Below are 23,617 nucleotides of genomic sequence, written 5' to 3' on the forward strand. Positions count from 1 at the left end.
AGGGAGGATCATCAATTTCAAACAAAGCTGTTAAAGAGGTATTTTTTCAATTTTTTGTGATCAAATAAATTGCTTTTTTTATTATCTATTTTAATGTCTTATTTAAGTTTTTGAAATGTGTTTTATATGTTAATTAAATTTTATCAGGAGGAGCAACAGACAAAGTTGTTGAAGAGATAGGACAAAAAAGACAGAAAATTTAGTTTTTATTTTTTATTTTACAATTTTTTAATTTCATTTTATGGAAGTTGTTTTTTTATTAGTATACATTATTAACTATTATTATAATATAGGATATCTTAAATTATACTAGAGTTATACATTTATTTTTTTTTATGAATGTTTGTTTAATATTGTGTTAACTTAAATTTTCATTTTGCTTTCAATAGTTTAAATTAAATCAAGCCTTTTAGTTTGTATTGTATTATTATTATTTTCAGTTTTAATTAATCATTCTTTTTTCTCACATCATGTATATATTTCATAATTAATTTTATATAAATATATTTTTCCTTACATAATTTTTCCACAATTATTTATATATTTGTTTATTATTTATTTTTATACAATTTACTTATATTATGAAACAATTAATAATTATTATTTTTTCTATTTTTTTATCTAATTATATATATATATATATATATATATATATATATATATTCTCTTCATATAAATATATTCTCTTTTATTAAATTAAATATTTTATAAAAATTTCGTTTATATTTTTCCGTACCACGTAGGGTTTCATACTAGTTTTATTAAAAATAATATATTACACAAATAAATAGTTCTAATCGTACTCCAAACCTAATAATTACTTATAATAAAATAATATCTTTCTAACACAAAATATACTTCCTATCCATGCATGTAATTAATTCATTATTTTATTATTAAAATTAAGATAAATAAAATTATAAATCTAAACCAATTTTAAAAGAAATGCAGAGATAATATTAATAATTAATTTGTAAATTATAAAAAAAAATATATATTTTACCCGGATGCGTTGTCATCTAGATTTAGATCACCCTGTTGTTGTCCATATATAACCATGTTAATGCCTATCCTATTTAAATAAATTATAATTAAAACAAAATCATATTAACAAAACTAAACAATTCTATTTATTTTCTACATAATTAATTTAATGTCATGATCAATACAATTACAAGAGTAATTTAAATTATTCAATTTTTAAAGTTAAAACAAATTATGATGTTAATATCATATCTTTATGTTTTTCTACCATGTGAAATATTAAGGGATCAACAGTAGAAAAAATATTTTTAACGACCAACATTAATTACGACGATCATTCGCCGTGATTAATAATTTTTGTTAGTGTCGACGATCTATACACCGTTGTTAATATTTTTTATTAGTGTCGGCTATGTAACGCCTACACTAATAAGTATTATTATTAACCACGGCTTTCATTCTATTCGCCGTGGCTAATGTTTTGGCTTTCTCGCTACACTTCCGCAATTATTATTAGTTACGGTTTTATGATAAACGCCGTGGCTAAAAGTCATTTCTTCCCGCATTTTTTAAAGAAAATTAATAACCACGGCGTTATTCGTCATTAATAATCCTCACTTAAATTTCCAAATTATTTATGATAATGTTATTGGTGGAAAAAAATGTAAAAAAAGAAAAAATATTATATTTTTTTCAACCAATCAAATTACGACGTGTCATTCCCTTTCACCAAAACTAGGGAACTCTCCGATTGTTTTATAGTATTTTCAATGTAAACAAAAATCAATAACATAATTATGGCATTTTAATAAAGATTATTAGAATCTTTCTAATAATTTTTTTATCAAGATTATTAGAATCTTTTCAATAAAGAATTATATTTCTATTTTACTTTTTACTAAAAATTATCACAATCTCTTAAATTAAGAATTATATTCCTTATCTATTATATTATATATATATATATATATATATATATATATATATATATATATATTATATTTTGTTAAAGAGATTAGGACAATCTTGGTTAAAATTTTTTGTTAATGTTTTATTAACTAAACTTATTTTTAACTTCTTATTTTTGTTTATATTAGATAACTACTATATAAAATAAATATCTAATTACACATTGCAATAAGTCAAACAAATTTAGTCTAATAAGTTATGAAAAAGAAAATAATTTATTTATTTATACTATTTATATTAAAAAAAAGTTGAATTGTCAATTTGGATCTCATTAGCTCTCTATTCAGAACCAATTGGAATTTTGGACATCTCCTCCCAACTTCACAATTTGAGCTCTTTAATGTTAAGATTATAAAAATAAGGTTTTGTTTTAACGGTTTTAAATATCTTTTTAAATGTCGTAATTTTTTATTTACATTATATTTATAAATGAAATATTGATAACAAAATTTCTAACTATGCCAAGATCTAACCAAACAAAAAGGTTAATCCAACATTTTTCTCTAAATTATTTGAAAATACTTTTTTTTCTCTCTCGCAATCTTATTTTATTTGATGTGATGTCACATTATTTCCTCTCCATCCACTCTCACAATTTATATATAACTCGTTAAAAAAATGACGTGTCATTAAATTAGTGACATGATTTTTTTTATTTATAAATATCACGTAGATAATAAGTTAACGACATTTGAAATCGTTAAGACAAAACCTCATTTTGTATATAATCCGAGAATTTCAACGAATCTAACCAAACAAAAGGTTAATCCAACATTCTTTTCTAATATATTTGAAAATATTCATAATCTTCTATCTAAATTAAAACATGATTGAAAATTTGTGAATATTCTTAACTCAAGATCGGGTTAGGGTCTTCACATATAAAATTTGATAATTTATTTGATCCTCACAAAGACTGCGAGATAAGAATGATAGTACCAGATCAGACAGGGAGGAGACACTAGACGAGGTAGAGGTGGTAAAGTTTAATGCAGATAGCCTAATTATGGGGCTCTCGCAATGATGTCGAATTGTAGACAAGAAAAGAGAAACAAAAAACGATGCGATAGTGTGACGGTGTTAAAGTAAGACTTGTACGCAGGGACGGCCTTGGAGTAAATTCGACAAGTCATCGGGCTAGGGCAGCCTACTCCCAGGGCAGCCCATTTATTTCGAGTAGTGAGATATTTAATTAAATCTATTATATTTTTAAACCAAAAAGATTATAGCTTAGTGGTTTATTTATTTGATTATGGTCCAAACTTCATTAAAAACTATTTTTTTATTAAAATTTTAAACTAGACCTATTGTAATAAAAAATATCAATATTCTTTTTTTACCGGAATTGAGACATCCCAAAACTCGAGGCCGGCCCTGCTTGTACGAAAGCCCAAACCAACACGGCCTGAGCTCTTGACGCAGTATTTTTCATTTGTGTGACAAATTTGGATTACGATGAAGTTTACTTATTATATAATGATACAATATCCATATACAAGAACGGATACATTCAAGAGCTGAGGTGAGCTTAAGCCTATCCCTACCTTTGCTCCTTTACCGTGCATTTTTTTAATATTTTATATATATATATATATATATATATATATATAATATTTTTGAAAAAACTCGAAGTTCGAGAAATTTCAATTTTGATTTACGTGTCAAAAATGTTTTTAACAAAATGTTATTTTAAAACATTTATACAAAAATATGTTTTGACATTTTAAGATTAATTACAATAATAATTAACTTTGAAGATAATTTTAAATAATCTTTTGAATTTAAAATAATCAAATCAATTTGATTAAAAGAATTACGTGTTTTCAAATTAATTTAAAATATTATAAGACTCACCAATTTATTTTAATTTAAAATTAATAAAACATTTTGCATACCTATATAAATTTATTTTTGTGATTCTTTTGAGTTCGATGTTGGTTGAAACTCAGAAAATAACTTTTGTACTATATCTTTCATACCATTTAAAAAGCGGTCTCTACATTACAAAAAAAAAAATTGAAAATTTGTTTTGATTACGTTTTATTTAATCAATTATTTTTTAAGTCTTAATAATGCACAAGTTTTTCTTGCATTTAAAAACGTAATTAATCTTTATGACTTACTTTTGCATTATCGATGAGTGACTAGTATTTAAAGTCTTTTGTGGAATATTATTGAGATTTATTGGGTTCATTGGGTGATGCCCGAGTCTTTGAGTAGTTGTTGGGAAGTTGAGATTGATGTTGTTGATATGACAGATCTACATATTTGTGTTATCATCCAAATTATTTTTTGGTTGACTATTTAGTTGAAGAAAAATCGTCAAACTTTCAATGATCGTAATCGTCCGATGTGTATCATTCATAATACTATTATTATGACGATTTCTATGATTTATTCAGAAAAGTCAGTATAGTCTGTCGGGGAATTAATCGTTCTTTGAGGATTTTCGAACTCGATAATTTATTAAGGATCGTTTTTTCTTCTTCTTATTATTATTTTATATAATGATCGGTTGTTATGCTTAAATAATTTATTTTAGTTTTGATATACATGAACTTTAATATATATATATATATATATATATATTAAGTTTTTGGTTTACCCAATTAAATTCTTCTTCTAAATTCATTTGTAATTCTTCGATTTCGCGTGGTCTATTTTTTATTAAAAATTTTGAGAATCCCATATAAATTATGACTTGAATCAGAGTCGATTCTTTTTTGAATCTCTATACTTGCAATTCCCTCGACGACACAAGAGGATATTCTCATATTTTTTTTACATAATTCTAGATATAATTTCGTATTTTTTAATTTGATCTTCTTGTAAACCTTCAGAATAGTTTTTTAGTTGTGCAAACCAAGGGAATCAACTCTGAGTTGTCCCAAGTCTGAAATTAAGTGAATTATTTTTTGTCCCATACTCCCTGACTACTATACATATTTTGATATTATTTATCTGTAGATTTCTTTTTACATGTTGATTTTTTTACCGTGCTAAATAGTCTCTCTATTCACTCAAAGATGAATTATTTACTATAATTACTATATGACATATAGGTCTCTTTATAGGATAAGCGTCCTGAGACCATCTCCAACCGAAAAACTCATTTTCAAACTCATTTTGGTGTAAATGTCATATCAAACAGTAATTCTTCTCCAACCGAAAAAACTCATTCTCAAACCCAAAAGAATATTTTTATAATATTCTTCTTTACATAACTTTTATAACTTTTTAATATTACCCCATATAGTTTATAAACTTATAAATTACACCACAATAATATTATAATATCATCCCATTATTTTAAACTTAATTGTAATTAATTATAAAAATTCATTAAAAATTCAAATATTACAATAAACAAACACACAAAAATACACATGAGATTAAAATAAAAAAAATTATTCGTACAAATAAAAAGATATAATTTTTCAAATGTTGAAATTGTTGTATTCCTCTCACAAACTTATGTTATATAAAAAAATATTATATAAATGAATTAAATTATATAAATAAATTAAATTAATAATTATATAAATAAGTTTAATATAAAATGTAAGAAAAAATAAAAATATAAACAAACTAAATATAAATAAATAAAACATATAAACAAATTAAAATATAAATAACTTATATAAATTTATTATATAAATAAGTTTAATATATAAAATTAATGAAATAAAAGTTTAAGGACTAAAATAAAAAAAAATAAAAAATTATGCAGGTATGTACAGTTGAAACGCATATATGCGTGCTTTGGAGAGGGTGCTTTGGAGAGGGAAAATAAGAAATCTCATTTTAGGTATTTTTGGTATAGGTTTGCAGTTCGGTTGGAGGTAAAATCTCATTTTGGATATTGGTATGCAGCACTATTAGAGATGGTCTTAGTGCGATGTTTTAATTTTTTTTACCGTGGTACTTTCTCATTCATATATATATATATATAACTTAAATTAAGCCCTAAATAACTCACATCTTATTTTATCGATTCAAATAGAGTTTGTAATCAAACTAGTTCTAAATATTGCAACTTATTTAAATGTTGGATTGTATAGAAGTGATTTGATTTATTTAAAGAAAAAAACTTATTTAATTTAAAATATTATTATTATTTAAAAATTAAAATTTCATAAAAAATAATAAATATTCAAAACTCTCCTACTCCAAAGTTAAAAAGAAGAAAAAGACAATAACTATATAGGCTCCATAACTATCCTACTTCAAATATCACTTGGAATGCAAAGTCCAAATAAAAAGAAGAAGAATAACAACCTTTAGGCCCATGAGCCAATTTGAATAGAGGCCCAGAGCCAAAATTTAAGTTATTTATTTTAAAATCTTATATTAATATTAATTCAACTTTTGTATAATATTAATAAAGGAAAACATAATAAATTGGTTTAGATTATTTGAGAGTTTTTTAATATAAAATTACTAAAATATTTTTTTATATTTAAATTATAAAAAAAGTAAAATAAAATTATTTTAATATTTAATTAACAAATTAAGTGATTTAGTAATTAGAATAATAATGACGACATATGATGATGAGCTTTTAAAAATATAAATAATTAAATAAAAAATAGTTTTATTTTTTTTAATTTATATGTTTTGTTTTTTATATTTAATTTAGGAAGTAGCACTTGAATTTGTAAGGTTTGATTTAAACACGAACTCTTGGCACCTCCAGTTGATTTAGATATTTTGGGTATTAGTTGATTCAGAATTATTTACTTATTTAAATTTGAATTCAATTTTATTTTAAAATGGGTGAATATAATTAAGAAATAAAGATACAGTAAATATATATATATATATATATATATATAATTGTAATCAGGTTATTTATTCAAAATAAATTAAAATTATTATTTTAATTTTATAGATTGGTATCTAGATTTTTAGTATTTACAATAATATTTTAGTATTTTTTAGAATAAAACACTCATTTTCTTTTTTTTAAATCATGTATTTTTTTTTCATGAATCAAGATGGTAAATGAGGTCAAATTCTTTTATTGAATAAAACAAAATGTTTAGTTACCATATACATGAGATAAATTTGAATTATTTAACAATATTTTAAAAACTTTTACTAATATTCTTATTTTATACCTAAACTTTATCTCAATTTTTTACTAATATTAAGTATAATCTATATTATGAATATTTTCATTGAAATGCTAGAAAACATCTTACAAAATTTGTGCTCAAATATTATTATTATGTTCTCATTTATTTTTAAATTTTGTTACCACATCTTTCTTTAAAGTTGAGAGATTGGACAATTAAGCCTACAACGTTCCATTGTAACGGAACATACAACTTTATTATTTGAAATACAACAATAACATGGATATACGATTCTACAATGCGATGGGAAAGTGCAAGTGTCGAACCGAACTCTCCTCGCTTTAAGTTGAAATTTTAGACCTAGCGATACAATATTAAAATAGTTAAAAAATTAAATATATAAAAATTAATCATTTTAATATGTTTATATGTTAATATTCATTATTTTATTACAATTAAGATAAATAAAATTATAAATGAAAACCAAAATTTTAAAGTGATATAGTGATATCAATAATTAATTAGTAAATTAAAATTTTAATATACTTTACCTTGGGATGTGTTGTAATCTAGATTTAGATCACCATCTTGTTGACCATATATAACCATGTTAATACCTATCATATTTAAATAAATAATTATTAAAATAAAATAATGTTAAAAAAATTAAACAATTCTATTTATTTTCTATATAATTTAACATCATAATCAATATAATTAAAAGAATAATTTAAATCATTCTATTTTTAAAGTTTAAACAAATTATGATATTAACATCACATTTTATTATTTTGTAAGGTGAAATGATTAAGTGGTAACAATCTACTTCGACATAAAAAATAGACTTTCATTTACGAGAATACAATTATTAAATAGAACAAATTATAATTGTAGAATATAAAAATATATAATCAATATTTAATGTTAAATTAATATTAAAAAATTTATTAATAGAAATTAAGATTTAAGTCTAAATAAGAATGTACATTATAAAAAAAACTACTATTTTTTTATTCTTGTATTTCAATTAATTTATATATTAAATAGTTTATTAACAATAGAGATATAGTAAAATATATATATATATATATATATATATATATATATATATATATATATATATATAACATGATTCAAATGTTTATAAAATTTCACAAATATAAATAGTAAAAGAATAAAAGCATTAAGGAAGAAATATATACATGAAAGAAGAAAGAAAGAGAGTAGAAACTTAATCATTATTTTTTCCATAGCTATCAAACTAAAATTTATCTTATATGTAATGTGCAATTAGATGATAGTTGCTTTATATAATAGTTTTTCAATGTAAACTAAAAAATCAATAACATAATTATGGTAATTTTAATCAAGATTATTAGAATCTTTTCAATACAGAATTATATTTTATTATCTATTTTATTTATTAATAGATATTATCACAATCTCTTAAATTAAGAATTATATTCCTTATCTATTAGATATATTACCTATTTTGTTATTTATTAATTAAAGAGATTATGGAAATCTTGGACAAAATTCTTATAAAAAATTATGTTAATGTCTTATTAACTAAATTTATTTTTAATTTCTTATTTTTGTTTATATTAGATAACTACTATATACAATAAACATATAATTACACATTGCATTATAACTAAGTCATACAAATTTTAGTCTAATAAATTATGAAAAATAAAATAATTCAGTTTATAATTTGTTCCTTATTTCTTTTTTTACATTTCTTCCCTTAAATGATTTATTTATTTATACTATTTATATTTATAAAATGCAGAATTGTCAAATTAATTTTTTTATTGGGAGACAATTGAGATTTCGAATATAATTTTTTTAATTTATAATTTTGTGTTTCTTATTGTTAAAATTATACCAAACATTATTTTGTCTTAACAATTTCAAATATGTTAACTTATTATCCATGAGATAATTATAAATAAACAAATAAATAAAATATACATGTCACTTATTTAATTAAAATTATTGTTTTAAACTAGTTAATATAGATTGGATGTTAAGATCTAATTAAACAAAAGGTTAATCCAACATCTTTCTCTAAATTATTTAAAAATACTTCTATTTTTTTTTATCTAAATTCAAATCCTAATTGAAATGATTTTAATATTCTTAACTCAAGATCGATTATGGCCTTAGCGTATAAAATTTTGATAATTTATTTGATCATCACGAATGCGCTTTTCTCGCTCTCACGCGACGATCGTTCTTTCGCAAGTTTCAAGATAAGAATGACAATGACAGATAGAAAGAGGAGGAGGCGGAGGCCATGGTAAATTCGGGAATGCCAAATTTGAAGGAAAATTAAGATACAGAAGAGTGCAATGGTGCTAAAGTAGAACTTGTACACTATAATCTAAGGAAAGCCAAAAAAGAACTAACTAAGCTTAGACTTTATCCTATATTGCTCAATGATTAACAAATATGTCAATAGATAGAGATAAATATCTATATATTAACTAGTTAAAAAAATTAAAATGGATATATGCATTTTTTTTTTAAATATCACGTATATAATAAGTTTGCAACATTTTAAAACCAATAAAATAATCTCATTTTATATAACTTTCTTAATAAAAAAAAATCTAAATTTAAAGTTTAACTTAAAAGTCTGACATCTCAATTTACTCAAATAAAGAGTAAAAAATTATAAAAATTTATAACATTATATTTATATATTTGTAATTATATCTCTACTATTAATTATTATTTTTAGAATAAATTTAAAGTAATTACATTCTTTGTTTCAATTTAAAACGTTTTAAATGAAAATAATTTGAATATATATTATATATATTATTAAAATATTCGTTTGACACAACCTAATAAAATTAGGTAAATGTTAAGAGTTTTGTTTAAGGTTAGATTATCATTAAAAAAAAAACAATTTGATTCGACATATAACTTTCTAATTAAAAAAGTATCAATTTTACATGTTAACATCTTAAATAAAATAAAATATAGGTAGTTCAACCTGCTTACTAAATTAAAATAATATATATCGATTCAAAATTTTTAACATATTAAATATAAACAAAAATTGGCTTAACAAATAAACTTTCTAAATTAAAAAAAGATTAAGGATGGTGTAAATATAAAATAATAAGGTATTTTGCTGATAAAATAAAAAAAAAAAATATTAAAATTATTATTCCAAACTAATAAAAATAAAATTAATAATAAAATCATATTTGTTTGAATTCAAATAAAAATTTACTTCCAACTTTTATTTTTAAAGTCTACACAAACTTAAAAATTAAAACTGAAACTCAAAATTCAAACTTTATAGTTACCGAATACTAATTTTAATTTTTTTTAATCATTAAAAGATTAAGACAATAATTATATGGGCTCCAAATATCACTTGAATACAAAGCCCAAATAAAAAGAAGAATCGCCAATTTGAAAAAAAGGCCCTCAAAATCTAAGTAAATTATTTTAATATTAATTGAACTCTGTATAATATTAATAAATGAAAACATAATAAATTAACTTTTAAAAAAAATCATAAATAAAATATACATGTCACTTATTTAATTAAAATTATTGTTTTAAACTAGTTAATATAGATTGGATGTTAAGATCTAATCAAACAAAAGGTTAATCCAACATCCTTCTCTAAATTATTTGAAAATACTTCTATTTTTTATTTAAATTCAAATCCTAATTGAAATGATTTTAATATTCTTAACTCAAGATCGATTATGGCCTTAGCGTATAAAATTTTGATAATTTATTCGATCATCACGAATGCGCTTTTCTCGCTCTCACGCGACGATTATTTTTTCGCAAATTTCAAGATAAGAATGACAATGACAGACCGGAGGCGGAGGCACGATAAATTTGGGAATGCCAAATTTGAAAGAAAAAGAAGATGCAGGAGTGCAACGGTGCTAAAGTAGAACTTGTACACTATAATATGAAAGCCAAAAAAGAACTAACTAAGCTTAGAGTTTAGACTTTATCCTATAGATAGAGAAAATATTATATAATAATCCATTATCTATATATATATATTAACTAGTTAAAAAAATTAAAACGAACATATGTATTTTTTTTATAAATATTATGTATATAATAAGATTGCGATATTTTGAAACTAATAAAATAAATCTCGTTTTATATCACTTTCCTAATAAAAAATCCTAAATTTTAAAGTTTAACCTAAAAGTCTGAAATCTCAATTTACTAAAATAAAGAGTAAAAATTTATAACATTATATTTATATATTTGTAATTATATCCCAGCTATTAATTATTATTTTTTAGAATAAATCTAAAGTCACATTCTTTATTTCAATTTAAAAAGCTTTAAATGAAAATAATTTAAATATTATATATATATATATATATTACTAAAATATTGATTTGGTACAACCTAATAAAATTATATCAGTGAGTTTTGTTTAAGGTTAAATTATCATACAAAAAATTAGTTCTACATATAACTTCTTAATAATTTTTTTTTATCAATTTTACATGTTAATTTTTTAAATTAAAGAAAATAAAATATAAGTGGTTCTTACTAAATTAAAAGAATACACCGGTTCAAAATTTTTAACATACTAAATAAAAACAAAAACCGGCTTAACAATTAAACTTTCTAAATTAAAAAAAAAAATGTTTAATGATATTGTAAATATAAAATAATAAGGTATTTTGCTGGTAAAATATAGAAAAAATAAATATTTAAATTATTATTCCGAACTAAAAAAAATAAAATTAATAATAAAAAAATCATATTAAAAATTTAATTCCAATTTTTATTTGTAAGGTCTACACAAACTTAAAAACTAAAACTGAAACTCGAAATTCCAACTTTATAGTTATCGAATACTAATTTAAAATTTTTAATCATTAAAAGATTAAGACAATAATTATATGGGCTCCAAATATCACTTGAATGCAAAGCCCAAATAAAAAGAAGAATAACCAATTTGAAAAAAGTCCCTCAAAATCTAAATTAATTATTTTAATATTAATTGAACTGTATAATATTAATAAATGAAATAAATTGACATGTGCAATGTTTTGATTGAATAAATTTTAAAAAACTCATAAATATTTTTAACTATCTCCTTATCAATTAAATAAATTAAATTATTAATCTAAATATCTTCAATTTTCTTTATTTATTTTCATTATGTATGAAATGTTATCCTAGTATAAGGTTATCCCCAATCAGATAAGACCTAAAGCCATAATGAGTCTAGCAAAAAATCAAATATAATAAATTATCATGTCAACATCTTATTTTAAGCCCCGTATAATTCAAATTTCATGTAACTTGTAAATTTGACATGGAGAGGATTTATTATTATATATATATATTTAAAGTTTGATAGTAATGTTTGTATTTTAATTATAATTAAAATAAAAAAATCTATAATTATTATGCACAATTAAAAAAATGTTTGTGAAATCTAGTTTCAATTGCTTGATAGTAGTCTTATTCACTTCAACTTTCTTAAATAATTTGGGTCAAAATTTATAACTTTAACTTGATTTATTTATTCGTAATTAACTCAAATTCGAATTTTGTTCGATTTATCTTACTCAACTCGAACTCAACCCAATTTGATCCGATATAACTAATTAATATATCTATATTTCAAATTAAAATAACATAAACTTAAAATAAAAATTAAACTAAATCACAAATTCAATTAAAAAAACATATAAAAGAAAATGAGTAAGTGAGCAAGAAAGAAAAATAATAACTTATTTATAAACTGATTGACGGATCGTCATTTAAAACAACCCGATTTTGATAGGTTAATTAATCCGATTAAATTGATCGACATGATTTTAACCCGAACAAAAAAAAACATTACCCTAACCTAATTTTTTCGTGTTCGGTGTCGAGTCCAAAATTATTAACACTAATTATTTTTGTCATTTTTATACAATATATTTATGAACTTAAAAAATAATAATTGAACTGTATTTATTTTAACTCATTATAAAAATTTAAGTAATAAAAAAAAATCTAATAAATAAAGAAATTTGTATCTGTTAAAACTGAAAAAGTGGTTATCGCTCATTGAATACGCCTATTAAAATTTGGCACACACTCTACATGTCTCCAAGATTAATAACTGTCTTCTCCCCCACTCTCTCTTTCTCTCTCTAAAAAGCTTCTTCCCCTCTTCAATGGCGGTTCTTCAATCTCCTCTATTATTTCTAGGGTTTTTAGTAATTCTCATTCAAATTCCTTCATCAAAATCTCTCACATGTACTTCTCAATCGTTCACAAACAACAAGCTCTATCAACACTGTAACGATCTCCCTCATCTAAACTCATATCTACACTGGACCCACGACGCCACCAAATCATCTCTCTCCATAGCTTTTGTAGTCTCAAAGGAGAATTCAGACGGATGGATTTCCTGGGCTATAAATCCGACAGCCACCGGAATGGTTGGAGCGGAAGCGCTTATCGCACTCAAAGACAGTAACGGTTCCATGGTAGTTAAAACGTATAAGCTAAACTCGTACTCGTCGATTGTTGAATCGAAGCTTTCATTTGACGTGACTGAAGCAGTTTCTGAATATTCCAGTGGAGAGATGAGGATTTTCGCTACAATTTCTGGTGTTGAGAAGTTAGGAACGACGTTGAATCAGGTCTGGCAAGTTGGGTCTTCGGTGGTTAATGGGTTTCCGGCGAGACATGATTTGTTAGCGGCGAATCTGGATTCTAAAGGAACTGTTGATTTGTTGTTAGGACAGAGTAATAGTTCTACAGGTGGTGCAGATTCGAGGTTGAGGAGGAAAAATGTGAGTGTAACTTCATATTAATCAATTTAGAGATTCAATTTATGGAATTTATCTGACCCAGTTTGTTTGTTTATCATATAGATTCATGGGATTTTGAATGCTGTGAGTTGGGGAATTTTGTTTCCTGTTGGAGCTATGATTGCTAGATATTTAAGAACAATGGAATCTGCAGATCCGGCATGGTTTTACTTACATGCTTTGTGTCAAGTGTCTGCTTATTGTATTGGTGTTGCTGGATGGATAACTGGGTTGAAGATTGGTGATGAATCTAAAGGAGTGATCTATACTTATCATAGAAATATTGGGATTGCCCTGTTTTCTCTTGCAACTGTTCAGGTACTTTATACATGAATTCAATCTTTATTACTGAAAAATGACAAATTTTCTATGTTTTTCAGATCTTTGCATTGTTATTAAGACCAAAGAAGGATCATAAATATAGGTTATACTGGAACATATATCATCATAGTTTGGGATATAGTATAATAATACTGAGTATCATCAATGTGTTCAAGGGTTTGGGAATATTGAACCCAGAAAAGCAATGGAAAACAGGTTACATAGGTGTGATTGTGAGTTTGGGTGCTTTGTCTCTTTTGTTGGAAGCTGTGACATGGATTGTGGTTATGAGGAGGAGTAAGTCTGGTCAGTCTACTAAACCTTATGATGGGTATAATAACAACAATGGTGGTTCTTGAATTTTCAATTTTCAATCTTGAATCTTGATTGATCTGGGTTTGGATCATATTCATGTTCTTGTTCTTGTGTGTGTATACAGAGGTGAGTGAGGAATCATAGGTTTGGAGTGTGCTTGATTTGTATCTATTATGTAGTAGTAATAGTGGTTTGCATTATATTTTCCTTTTTGGAAGAAATCTTGGGTTTAGTTTCCATTCTTATTTGGTTTCTTTGTTATTATTATTATTAGAATGCTTTTTACTGTTTTGCTTTATATTCAAATTATGATGATTGATGTTCTAACTCCATTATTATCTCTTTTTCCTTGTACATTAAAGCTTGTTTGATCCTGCTTGTTAGGATTTGTGTGATTTTTTTTTTTTTTTATTTTTTTTTTGATAAAAAGAAAAAAATGGTATTTGAGATTTTTCAAGATAAATTATTAATTTTTTATATATATTTAAATTATTATAGAAGTAAAATAAAATTATTTTAGTATTTTAATTAATAAATTAAATAATTTTTTTCAAAATAAAATATATTAAACGATTTAATAGTTTCAATCATAATAATAATAATGAGAAAAGATTAGCTTTTAAAAGTTTAACATTTTTGCTTGGTTTTTTGGATATTAATGTTGATTTAGAGGAGGTTCGGATATTTTTGGTAAAAACATTTAAAGCTTATTAAGTGAGTCAAAAGTTTTTTAGAATTGAGTTATTCAACTAACTCAAATAGAAAGAGGCCTAATAATTTATTAAAGAGTCTCTTCCCATTTTAAAATAACTATTAGTTTTAAAAAAATTGAGTTATTTGATTTATATATTTAAAAATATAAATGTATAATGAAAAAAATATATAAAATATTATAGTATTTGGATAGAGTATAAGAATTTTTAAATAACTTCAAAGTTAAGTTTGGAATAAAGTAAAAAATATCTGAAATTAATCATGATTTTATTGCAAAGAAATGAATAAAAAAACATTTGAAAAGAGAATGAAGCACCCTCCTTTTTTATACAACATTATTTTTTTGGCTAAATTCCATGAATCAAGATTGTAAATGAGGTCAGATTCTTTTGTTGAATAAAACAAAATTTATAGTTACATTTATATGTTTTCAATTCAATCAACTTATCACAAAATTTTGAAAATTAAATAAAATAACATATACAATGATGTAGACTAGACATATTTAAAATTTTTTAATTTGGATCTCTATTACTAATTTTTTATACCCCTATTCCCTTCACAGGAAAAGGAGCAAACCAGTAAACAAAATTATTTTTTATATATTTTTTAAATATCTATAACTCTAAGAAGGAACATCGTAACATGTGAAATTATAACAGAGTATCCCATCTGAATTTTTTAGAAGAATTTTTACTAATAATCTTATTTTATATCAAGTTTTTCTCTATTTTGCAAGTAAAATCAACACTTATAAAACTACTGTCTCATTTGAATAGATTTTTTTTTTTATGAAAAAAAAAGTAAAAAACTAGTATATATATGATCTGTATAATTCTATAAGAGTGTAAAAAATCAATATAATAGAATAAATATGATACTAAATAAGTTATTTCTCATGATAATTCTGATAAAAATAATTATGTGTATTTAAGTTTAAATTACAACAAAGGATTACAATAATAAAATATTGTATTAGTCTTTTTTGTAGTAAAACATGATATTAGTGACACAATTATTGAGTCTAAGGATTTAACAATAATGTCATTGCCAGCTCACAAGTAATCAACTTTAATAATAATAATATTTTATTATTTTGAATCTCAAGAGCATCTCATCTTATGCCTAATCATCATTTATTCACCTTCTCCAACCTAATTTAGGTCAATTACATAGTGAACTTTTTGGTATGACTGACAAATCAACTTTGTCCTTATCTTATAATCAATATAAAATTGTACAATTTTTGTTGTAATTGGATTATTATATCATTGGGAAGAGACATTTAAAAGTTACACAATTTTAAGTGTTTGTCAACCAGCCATACAAAATTTGTATAGGAATCTTGTATTAGAAATAAAATAAAATAATTATAATTTACCCAACGGTATAATATTTATCTTTTTCGACTTTCAAAACGAAGACTAATATTTTATATATCATTCATATATTTTAAATGTACTTTTAAGTTAAATTTTTTATAATAATATGAATTGTAATTTATATAAAAAGATAATTTTATTAAAGAATTTTTATTTAGAACCATAGAGTATAACTTAGAAATTATTCAAAACCGAGACGTGAATGGAAAAAACAAATCCCCGAATAGAAGGATTTGTTTATTTTAAAAAGGAAAAAAAGATTTATTTAGTTATTTTTTTTTATTAAATCACTCTTAGTATTTAAATTTTATAATAAATACAGTAAAATACCCTTTAATAATTTGAATGGTTTAATAAAAATAAGTGCTCTCCATGTGCATGTGGGGATAATATAAAAGTTCATTTTAGTAAAATCCAAATAAATCACATTGGGCTAAGTTAAATACTACAACTAGTACTATTATTTAATTCAAAGATAAATATAATCGTTTCGAACCCTTAAAGTTCATCTCACATTTTCTTTGATCATAGAATAAGTATTTAATGAACAAAGTATTTTGATAGACTTAATGTTATTAAAAATGGAGAAATAATATATTGACATGCATCATTTAACTCGTAAATGCAATATTTTTGTTCTTGGTATGATATGAAAAAAACAAAAACAAAAAATCGTTAGCATAGTTATGCGTGCATTTTTCAAATTCAATTGAACAAAGACACCCTTCATTCTTAATAATTGAATTTGTGAACTTAATTGACAATAATCATATAATCTTTTAAAGTTGTGAAATCAAAAAGTTGATTGTTTGGTAATTATTTGAATTGCATTTAAATTTTATAAAAATGGAAGTTAAGATATTTAATATTTTAATTGATCAATGAGGTGATTTAATAAATAAATTAAGTTTATATAATAAAGAGTTGTTGTAATTATTCATATAATATTTTAATAGTTAGAAAAAAAATCATGAAGTTAGCTCAACTATAAGAGAAATTCTTGAAAGACGCTAAAATACCTCAAATTGAGATAAAGATTATTATTGTAAAAATATTCATGCTAATTTTTTTATGATAAAAAAACAAAATTGAAAAATAATAATTAGAGAAAATTAAAACCTTTGTCTAGTTTGTTGGGAGGTATCCCAAATTCCGCTCCGAATCGATTTTTTATGGTTTTTATTTTCGAAAAAAAATCTTATAAAGAAACAAGATTCCAAGTTTAGTGTGCCTGTTCCTGCACCTGAATCCGACTCAATACTTAGGAGAGAAATTTAAGCATTAACTTTTATTGCAACTTAATTATGCATTTATTAATGTTAATAATAATTGGTTGGTTAGTTGGTAATTGTTCAACTATCATTAAATGGAGTAGTTTTTAAAATTATCCAACATTCAATTTTATCATTTTTCTAATCTATGATTCAGTCACTTGCAAAATTAAGAATGAATGCCAATTTATTTATTATTATTATTTTTTTAAAATAAATTATATTTTATTAATTAAAATAAATATACGTGTTAAATAATATGACATATTTATAATAAATAAATTATAATAATGAAGATCGAACAATCTTGTAATTTATTGAGGATGACTCAAATAATCGTAATAATAAATGATGAAGTAGAGCAAACCGAACAAACTAATCAAACGGTGTCGGAATAATCTCTACAAAATATTTTGAGCGACATTGAATATTGTCATTAATCGAGGGTTAGTAAACAATGCTTAAAAATCTAATACCTAGTGATAATTAATCATCTACATATATGACCAAAAAAGTGAGAAACCTGTAGAAATAATGGGAGGATACATATAAGAGGGTCTCCGATTGAAAGATCTTATTCAATGGCTATTTAAAAAAAATGAAAAACGACTCTAGATCCAATAACTTCATCTCCTTTACTGCTAAAAAAAATGGACACAGACTCGAGAAAACATCACCAACACAATCGGAGGATATGAGAAATAAACGATTTACCGAAAATTAGGAAAATTATTCGGATCACAAAAGTTATGAATAAAAAAATTGATCCGGCTAAATAAGATGTTGCATCGAACAAAATACAACACTAACTTGGTAAAAAAAAGAGCACCTTCAGGCTTCAATACTTATAAAAAAAAAAATAATAATAAATTGAAAAAGCCTAAACTTTTTTCCTTAATGGATGCCAATTCAAAATACCCTAAAAGTACTAAGTGATTAGTTTGCAAACCATGATTTGGTCATTTTTAGCATTTATATATATGTCACTTTGATGAAAGATTGATGTAAGCATTACTAGAGATTGCTATTGTTCTCATTTTTTTAAAATATTGGTATTATTCAACATCAATTCATAACACTATTTAGTTTAAATAAATAAATATATAATCATCTCTTGAAGTCACGTCAATATTGTTTATAAACTTTGGGCTTATAATAGGTACTAAGTTTAATTTTGATATAAAAAATATAAAAGGTATAGATTTTATAATTTTGTATTTGTTTAGAAGTATAAAAATTAGTATAAATAGAAAATAATATTTAAGTCTTTATATTTTATATAAAGTTATTTTTAATTGTTATTTTTTATTAGTATATATTATTTTATTATTTATCATTATTTAATATTCTTAATTATACCAAACGAGGATCTGATGGGATGAAGACTATGGAGCCACGTGGCGACATTACAATAACATGATGAAGAATATCATTTGTTTATCCTTTTCTTTTTATTGTTTTTTCTGTTTTAATGTTTCTCTAAACTTATTTCTTTTTTAAACCCTGGCTCTGTCTGTTATGTCAGCTGTGTTAGTAGTTATAACGGTAAAGAGAATATGCTGAGAATATATAATCAGTGACTTTCCTTATATCACTAGCGAGTAATTTCTGAATGAACGAGCAATTGCTCATCTCTTTTCTCATCTTCTTCAATCTTACTAATTTTTATCGTTGAGTGAAATAGTCTCTTTTCTCATCTTCTTCTAAAGATGTATCAGATTCTTTTCATCGTTGATGAAAAATTTGTGGAGAAAGAGCCTGCATCTGCATCGGGAAACTAACATGCATCATCTACTGTGCTGTTTAATTAAACCAAATAAAATCTGAACAAAATCTAAAAAGTACACATATATTGTAACAAATGTAAAATTTTCATACAAGTTACTAGCTTCACTCCAATTTAATGATAAACTACATACAAATAAATACAACTATAGTTGGATGAATTCGGATAATCTGTCCTGCATTCAATAAATGCAAGCCCAGCGGCCTATTAATAAAATAAAGAAGAAATTTATAGTATTCTTTAAACATAAAATGTCTAGCCCAATGGTTAAAAATAAAAACTTAATATTATTATTTGGTCATATTCTAACCTCATCAAAACTTAATTTTTAGCATTGACGTTTATTTTAAGTTCTGATTGTAATTAATATATAATATATATATTTCTTTTTAATTGATTTTATATATGAATTCAAAATTAATTAATTAAAACATTGAATAATAATAACATAAAACATTATATTATTAATTAAAATAATGTCAATGTAATAATAATAAAAAAATATATATAATTATAACATTTTATAGTTTATAAGATACTGCTTTTTCTTTTATATTTTATGAAGATAAACAAATCACAGATAAATTTTGTTTATTTTAGAAAAATATCAATTAAAGTTCAAATAATTTTTATCACATTATTAATTTTTTTAAAATATTTTTTTATCTTATTATTAATTAAATAATTTAACTTATTAGCTAAAATATTAAAATATTTTTATTTTATAATATTCAAATTAAATATAAATAATATTTAATCATTTAGTCCAAACATATAATTTTGTGTGTTTGTAAATATTCGATTCTTCTACAGAGAGTGTTCTGCAAGAGAGTGTTCTGCAAGAACTTGAGAAACCGTGTTTATATAATCAAGACAAGTGATGGTGTGATTGTTCAAGAACAACAACTTATACATGAAGAGGCTATTTGGTTTTATAGGGATCTCATCGGAACCAATGGAGAAGTCTCAAGTCATATTCACTTTCTTTATCAGATTTTGATCAAGAAAGTTTCCATGAAAGAAAGTCGTTGGATGATTTGAGGTTATCAGTAAAGAGAAAATTAAACAGACTTTGTTCAGAGTGGGGACAAGAGTCCGGGTCCTAATGGGTTCAATGCAATATTTTTGAAGGAAAATTGGGATGTAATCGGACATGAGGTTAGCGAAGGTGTTCTCGAGTTCTTTCAAAATAGGAGGATTCTTAAGCAATGGAACGTCACGATACTTAATATGATCCCGAAGTGCCTAGTACCCAAGGGAATTCGTGATTTTAGACTCATTTCGTGCTATAATGTCATTTATAAAATCATTTAAAAAATTATTTCTACATGCATTAAAATAGTCAAATCTTGTTAGTTTAGGTCAATCTTCTTTTATTCCGGGTAGAAATATATAGCATAATATTCTTCTTATGCAGGGGATTTTAAAGAGCAACGGTAGGAAATCCATATCTCCTCGGGTGGCTTTTAAAGTTGATATTCAAAAAGCCTTTGACTCAATTAAATGGCCTATTATTCATAATTTTCTGAGTGCTTTAGGTTTTCCGGTTATTGTTATCGATTGGATCTGGCAGTGTATCTTAACTCTTCACTTCATTGTAAACGTTAACGGATTTTATGATGGGAGATCCTCTATTTTCTTACCTTTTTGTTCTCATCATGGGGATATTTGAGAATATCTTAAAAATGCTCCGAAAGAATCTTCCATACATCCACCCAATCCACAATGTAGGGAGGAGAATATCACACACGTATGTTTTGCGGTTGCGGACGATCTTTTCACTATGGCACACACAAATATTGACTCTATTAACACTATTAAGGAAGCATTAACAATCTTTTCTAGTCTTATAGTTTGGTTATTAATGAAGGAAAAAGTTTAACATTCTATGGTGGTGTGAAAGAGGAAACAAAAGTGAGTATCTTTAACATAACGGAGATTCAAGAGGGCACTTTACCGGTCTGTTACTTGGTGATACCATTATCGGCCAAGCAACTAGAGATTTCACATTGTAGACGGCTTATTGAGAAAGTCAATAATTCGATGAATGATTGGGCAATAAAAAGACTATCTTATGCGGGTTGGACTAAGCTGGTTATGAAAGTCATTATGGGAATCATTGGATACTAGGTACAACAAATCATTCTCCCGAACAATGTAATGAAGGTTCTTGATTATCTTATGAGGAACTTCATTTGGGGAAATCAAGGACAAGGTGGGAAAAAAGTGAAGTGGACTGATGTGTGTAAACCGAAATATGAGGGTGAAATTGGATTGAAAATTTGCATAGAATGGAACAAGGCTCTCACGTTAAGGCACCTTTGGGCGTTAAAAAAAAATAGGATTCATTGTGGGTAAAGTGGGTACACTCAAGGTTTATGAAGAATGAAGTGAGTATATGGAATTCAAAGATTAAACTGGAAATTAATGGCCTGGTCGCTTAAGAAGATTCTCAAGCTTAAGGACAACTCTATACCTTTGTTCGATATCCGGTTAAGGAATGGTCAGGGAGCCATGTTTTGGCATGACCCATGATTTGAAAATATGTCTATCGTTCTTAAGATAGAATTTGGTGGGGGTGCGTATTCGAAGGGACTGTCTTAATTCATCGGTTCGTGACATTCGAGGTGGAGATTGGAAAACACTTTTGAGGCGTATTCTGGAAGGTGTTAGGATTGTCAACTTCATACAAACAATGCCCTTTAATGACACTATCGACTCACGGGTTTGGAAGGTGGAAAGAGATGGAAAGTTTAATTCTAGCCTAGCTTGGGAGTCTATTCGCGAGAGGGGGAACGATGTGGGTTGTTATCATGTTTTATGGTCCTCCAAAATCATTTCGAGGCAGCAAATTGTGTTGTGCCTGTTATTTAGGAAGAGGCTTTCAACTAGGGATCGTCTTAAGCGTTTTATGAATATTCCGGATTCTAAATGCCTACTTTGTGATGGCAATGAAGAGACGTTGGATCATTTATTTGGTGGTTGTCCGTTTACATTTGAGTTATGGAGGCGGTTTACAAAAGCTACGGAGTTAGCTTTCTTCCCCTTGAATTGGATTAATATCAAGGAGGTGATCATTTTAAAAGCTAAAGGTAATCTATTTCATTCAAATATGTTTAAATATGGTTTTTGCTCCTATAGTTTACATATTTGGATGGAAAGAAACTCAAGAATCTTCACGAGGGTGAGATGTGGTGTTAATGATGTTTGAAAGAGCATTAAGTTTGATTGCAATTCCCTTGTTCGGACTTGGAGGCGAATTTCCGGAAGTGAGCAAAATTGGTGTTTATGTCAAAATTGGGCATTAATTATGATGAAGTCACTCAATCTAGTAACTTTAAAGAGAGATTATAAACTTATTATTTCTTGTTTGAAAAGTTGTAATTCATTTGTTTGAATGTTTTGTTTGTGTTTATTCATTTGACTTGTAATTCTGTTTTTAAAAAAATTAAAGTATTTGTTTGTTTTGTTTTAATTCACGAACTCAGGTAGGTTTCTCCTATTTAGAGACTTTTTAATAAAATGATACTATATTTTTTTTTTTTTAAATTGTTAAAATTAGATAGAAAAAACAATATCCTACCCTGATTGCTAGTTTGAACTTGTTATATATATATATATATATATATATATATATATATATATATATATATATATATATATATTTTTTTTTTTTTTTTAGATTTTTTTATAAATTAGGAAAAGAGTTCTTTTAAATTTATTAAAATATTATTTTATTTTTAATTTTAAATTTAAGAAAAAGTAAAATAGTAATATTTTAATATTTTAATGGGTGAGAGTGATATTATGAATAAAACAATAATGATGTGATATGATTTTAGTTCAAATTTCTACGACAAACATTATTTATCATATTTGGACGGAGAGTAACGCAATAACATTTCAAATGATGTAAAGTTTGTTTGAAAAGAAAATTATATTTAATATAAACTCATGATCACTCCTTCGAACG

The 23,617-nt window shown here is 24.4% G+C and overlaps 1 protein-coding gene across 1 annotated transcript; it reads left to right on the forward strand.

Annotated features, from left to right (window-relative positions):
- The first annotated feature begins 13,157 nt into the window (after positions 1–13,157).
- LOC124911533 (cytochrome b561 and DOMON domain-containing protein At4g12980-like) lies at positions 13,158–14,726 on the forward strand. The gene is made up of 3 exons (XM_047452033.1): positions 13,158–13,837; positions 13,919–14,173; positions 14,236–14,726. Exons 1-3 carry the CDS (start codon positions 13,214–13,216, stop codon positions 14,533–14,535), a joined length of 1,179 nt encoding a protein of 392 aa, XP_047307989.1. The 5' UTR covers positions 13,158–13,213; the 3' UTR covers positions 14,536–14,726.
- The last annotated feature ends 8,891 nt before the right edge of the window (positions 14,727–23,617 follow it).

Source organism: Impatiens glandulifera, chromosome 8 (assembly GCF_907164915.1).
Source record: "Impatiens glandulifera chromosome 8, dImpGla2.1, whole genome shotgun sequence".
NCBI classification, from domain to species: domain Eukaryota; kingdom Viridiplantae; phylum Streptophyta; class Magnoliopsida; order Ericales; family Balsaminaceae; genus Impatiens; species Impatiens glandulifera.

Bases quoted from the DNA above. Each gene is read 5' to 3' on its own strand.
- LOC124911533 (XM_047452033.1), top strand. From the start codon at position 13,214: ATGGCGGTTCTTCAATCTCCTCTATTATTTCTAGGGTTTTTAGTAATT. The intron at 13,838-13,918 runs GTGAGTGTAACT...TTTATCATATAG, and splicing joins CGAGGTTGAGGAGGAAAAAT to ATTCATGGGATTTTGAATGC. The intron at 14,174-14,235 runs GTACTTTATACA...TATGTTTTTCAG, and splicing joins TTTCTCTTGCAACTGTTCAG to ATCTTTGCATTGTTATTAAG.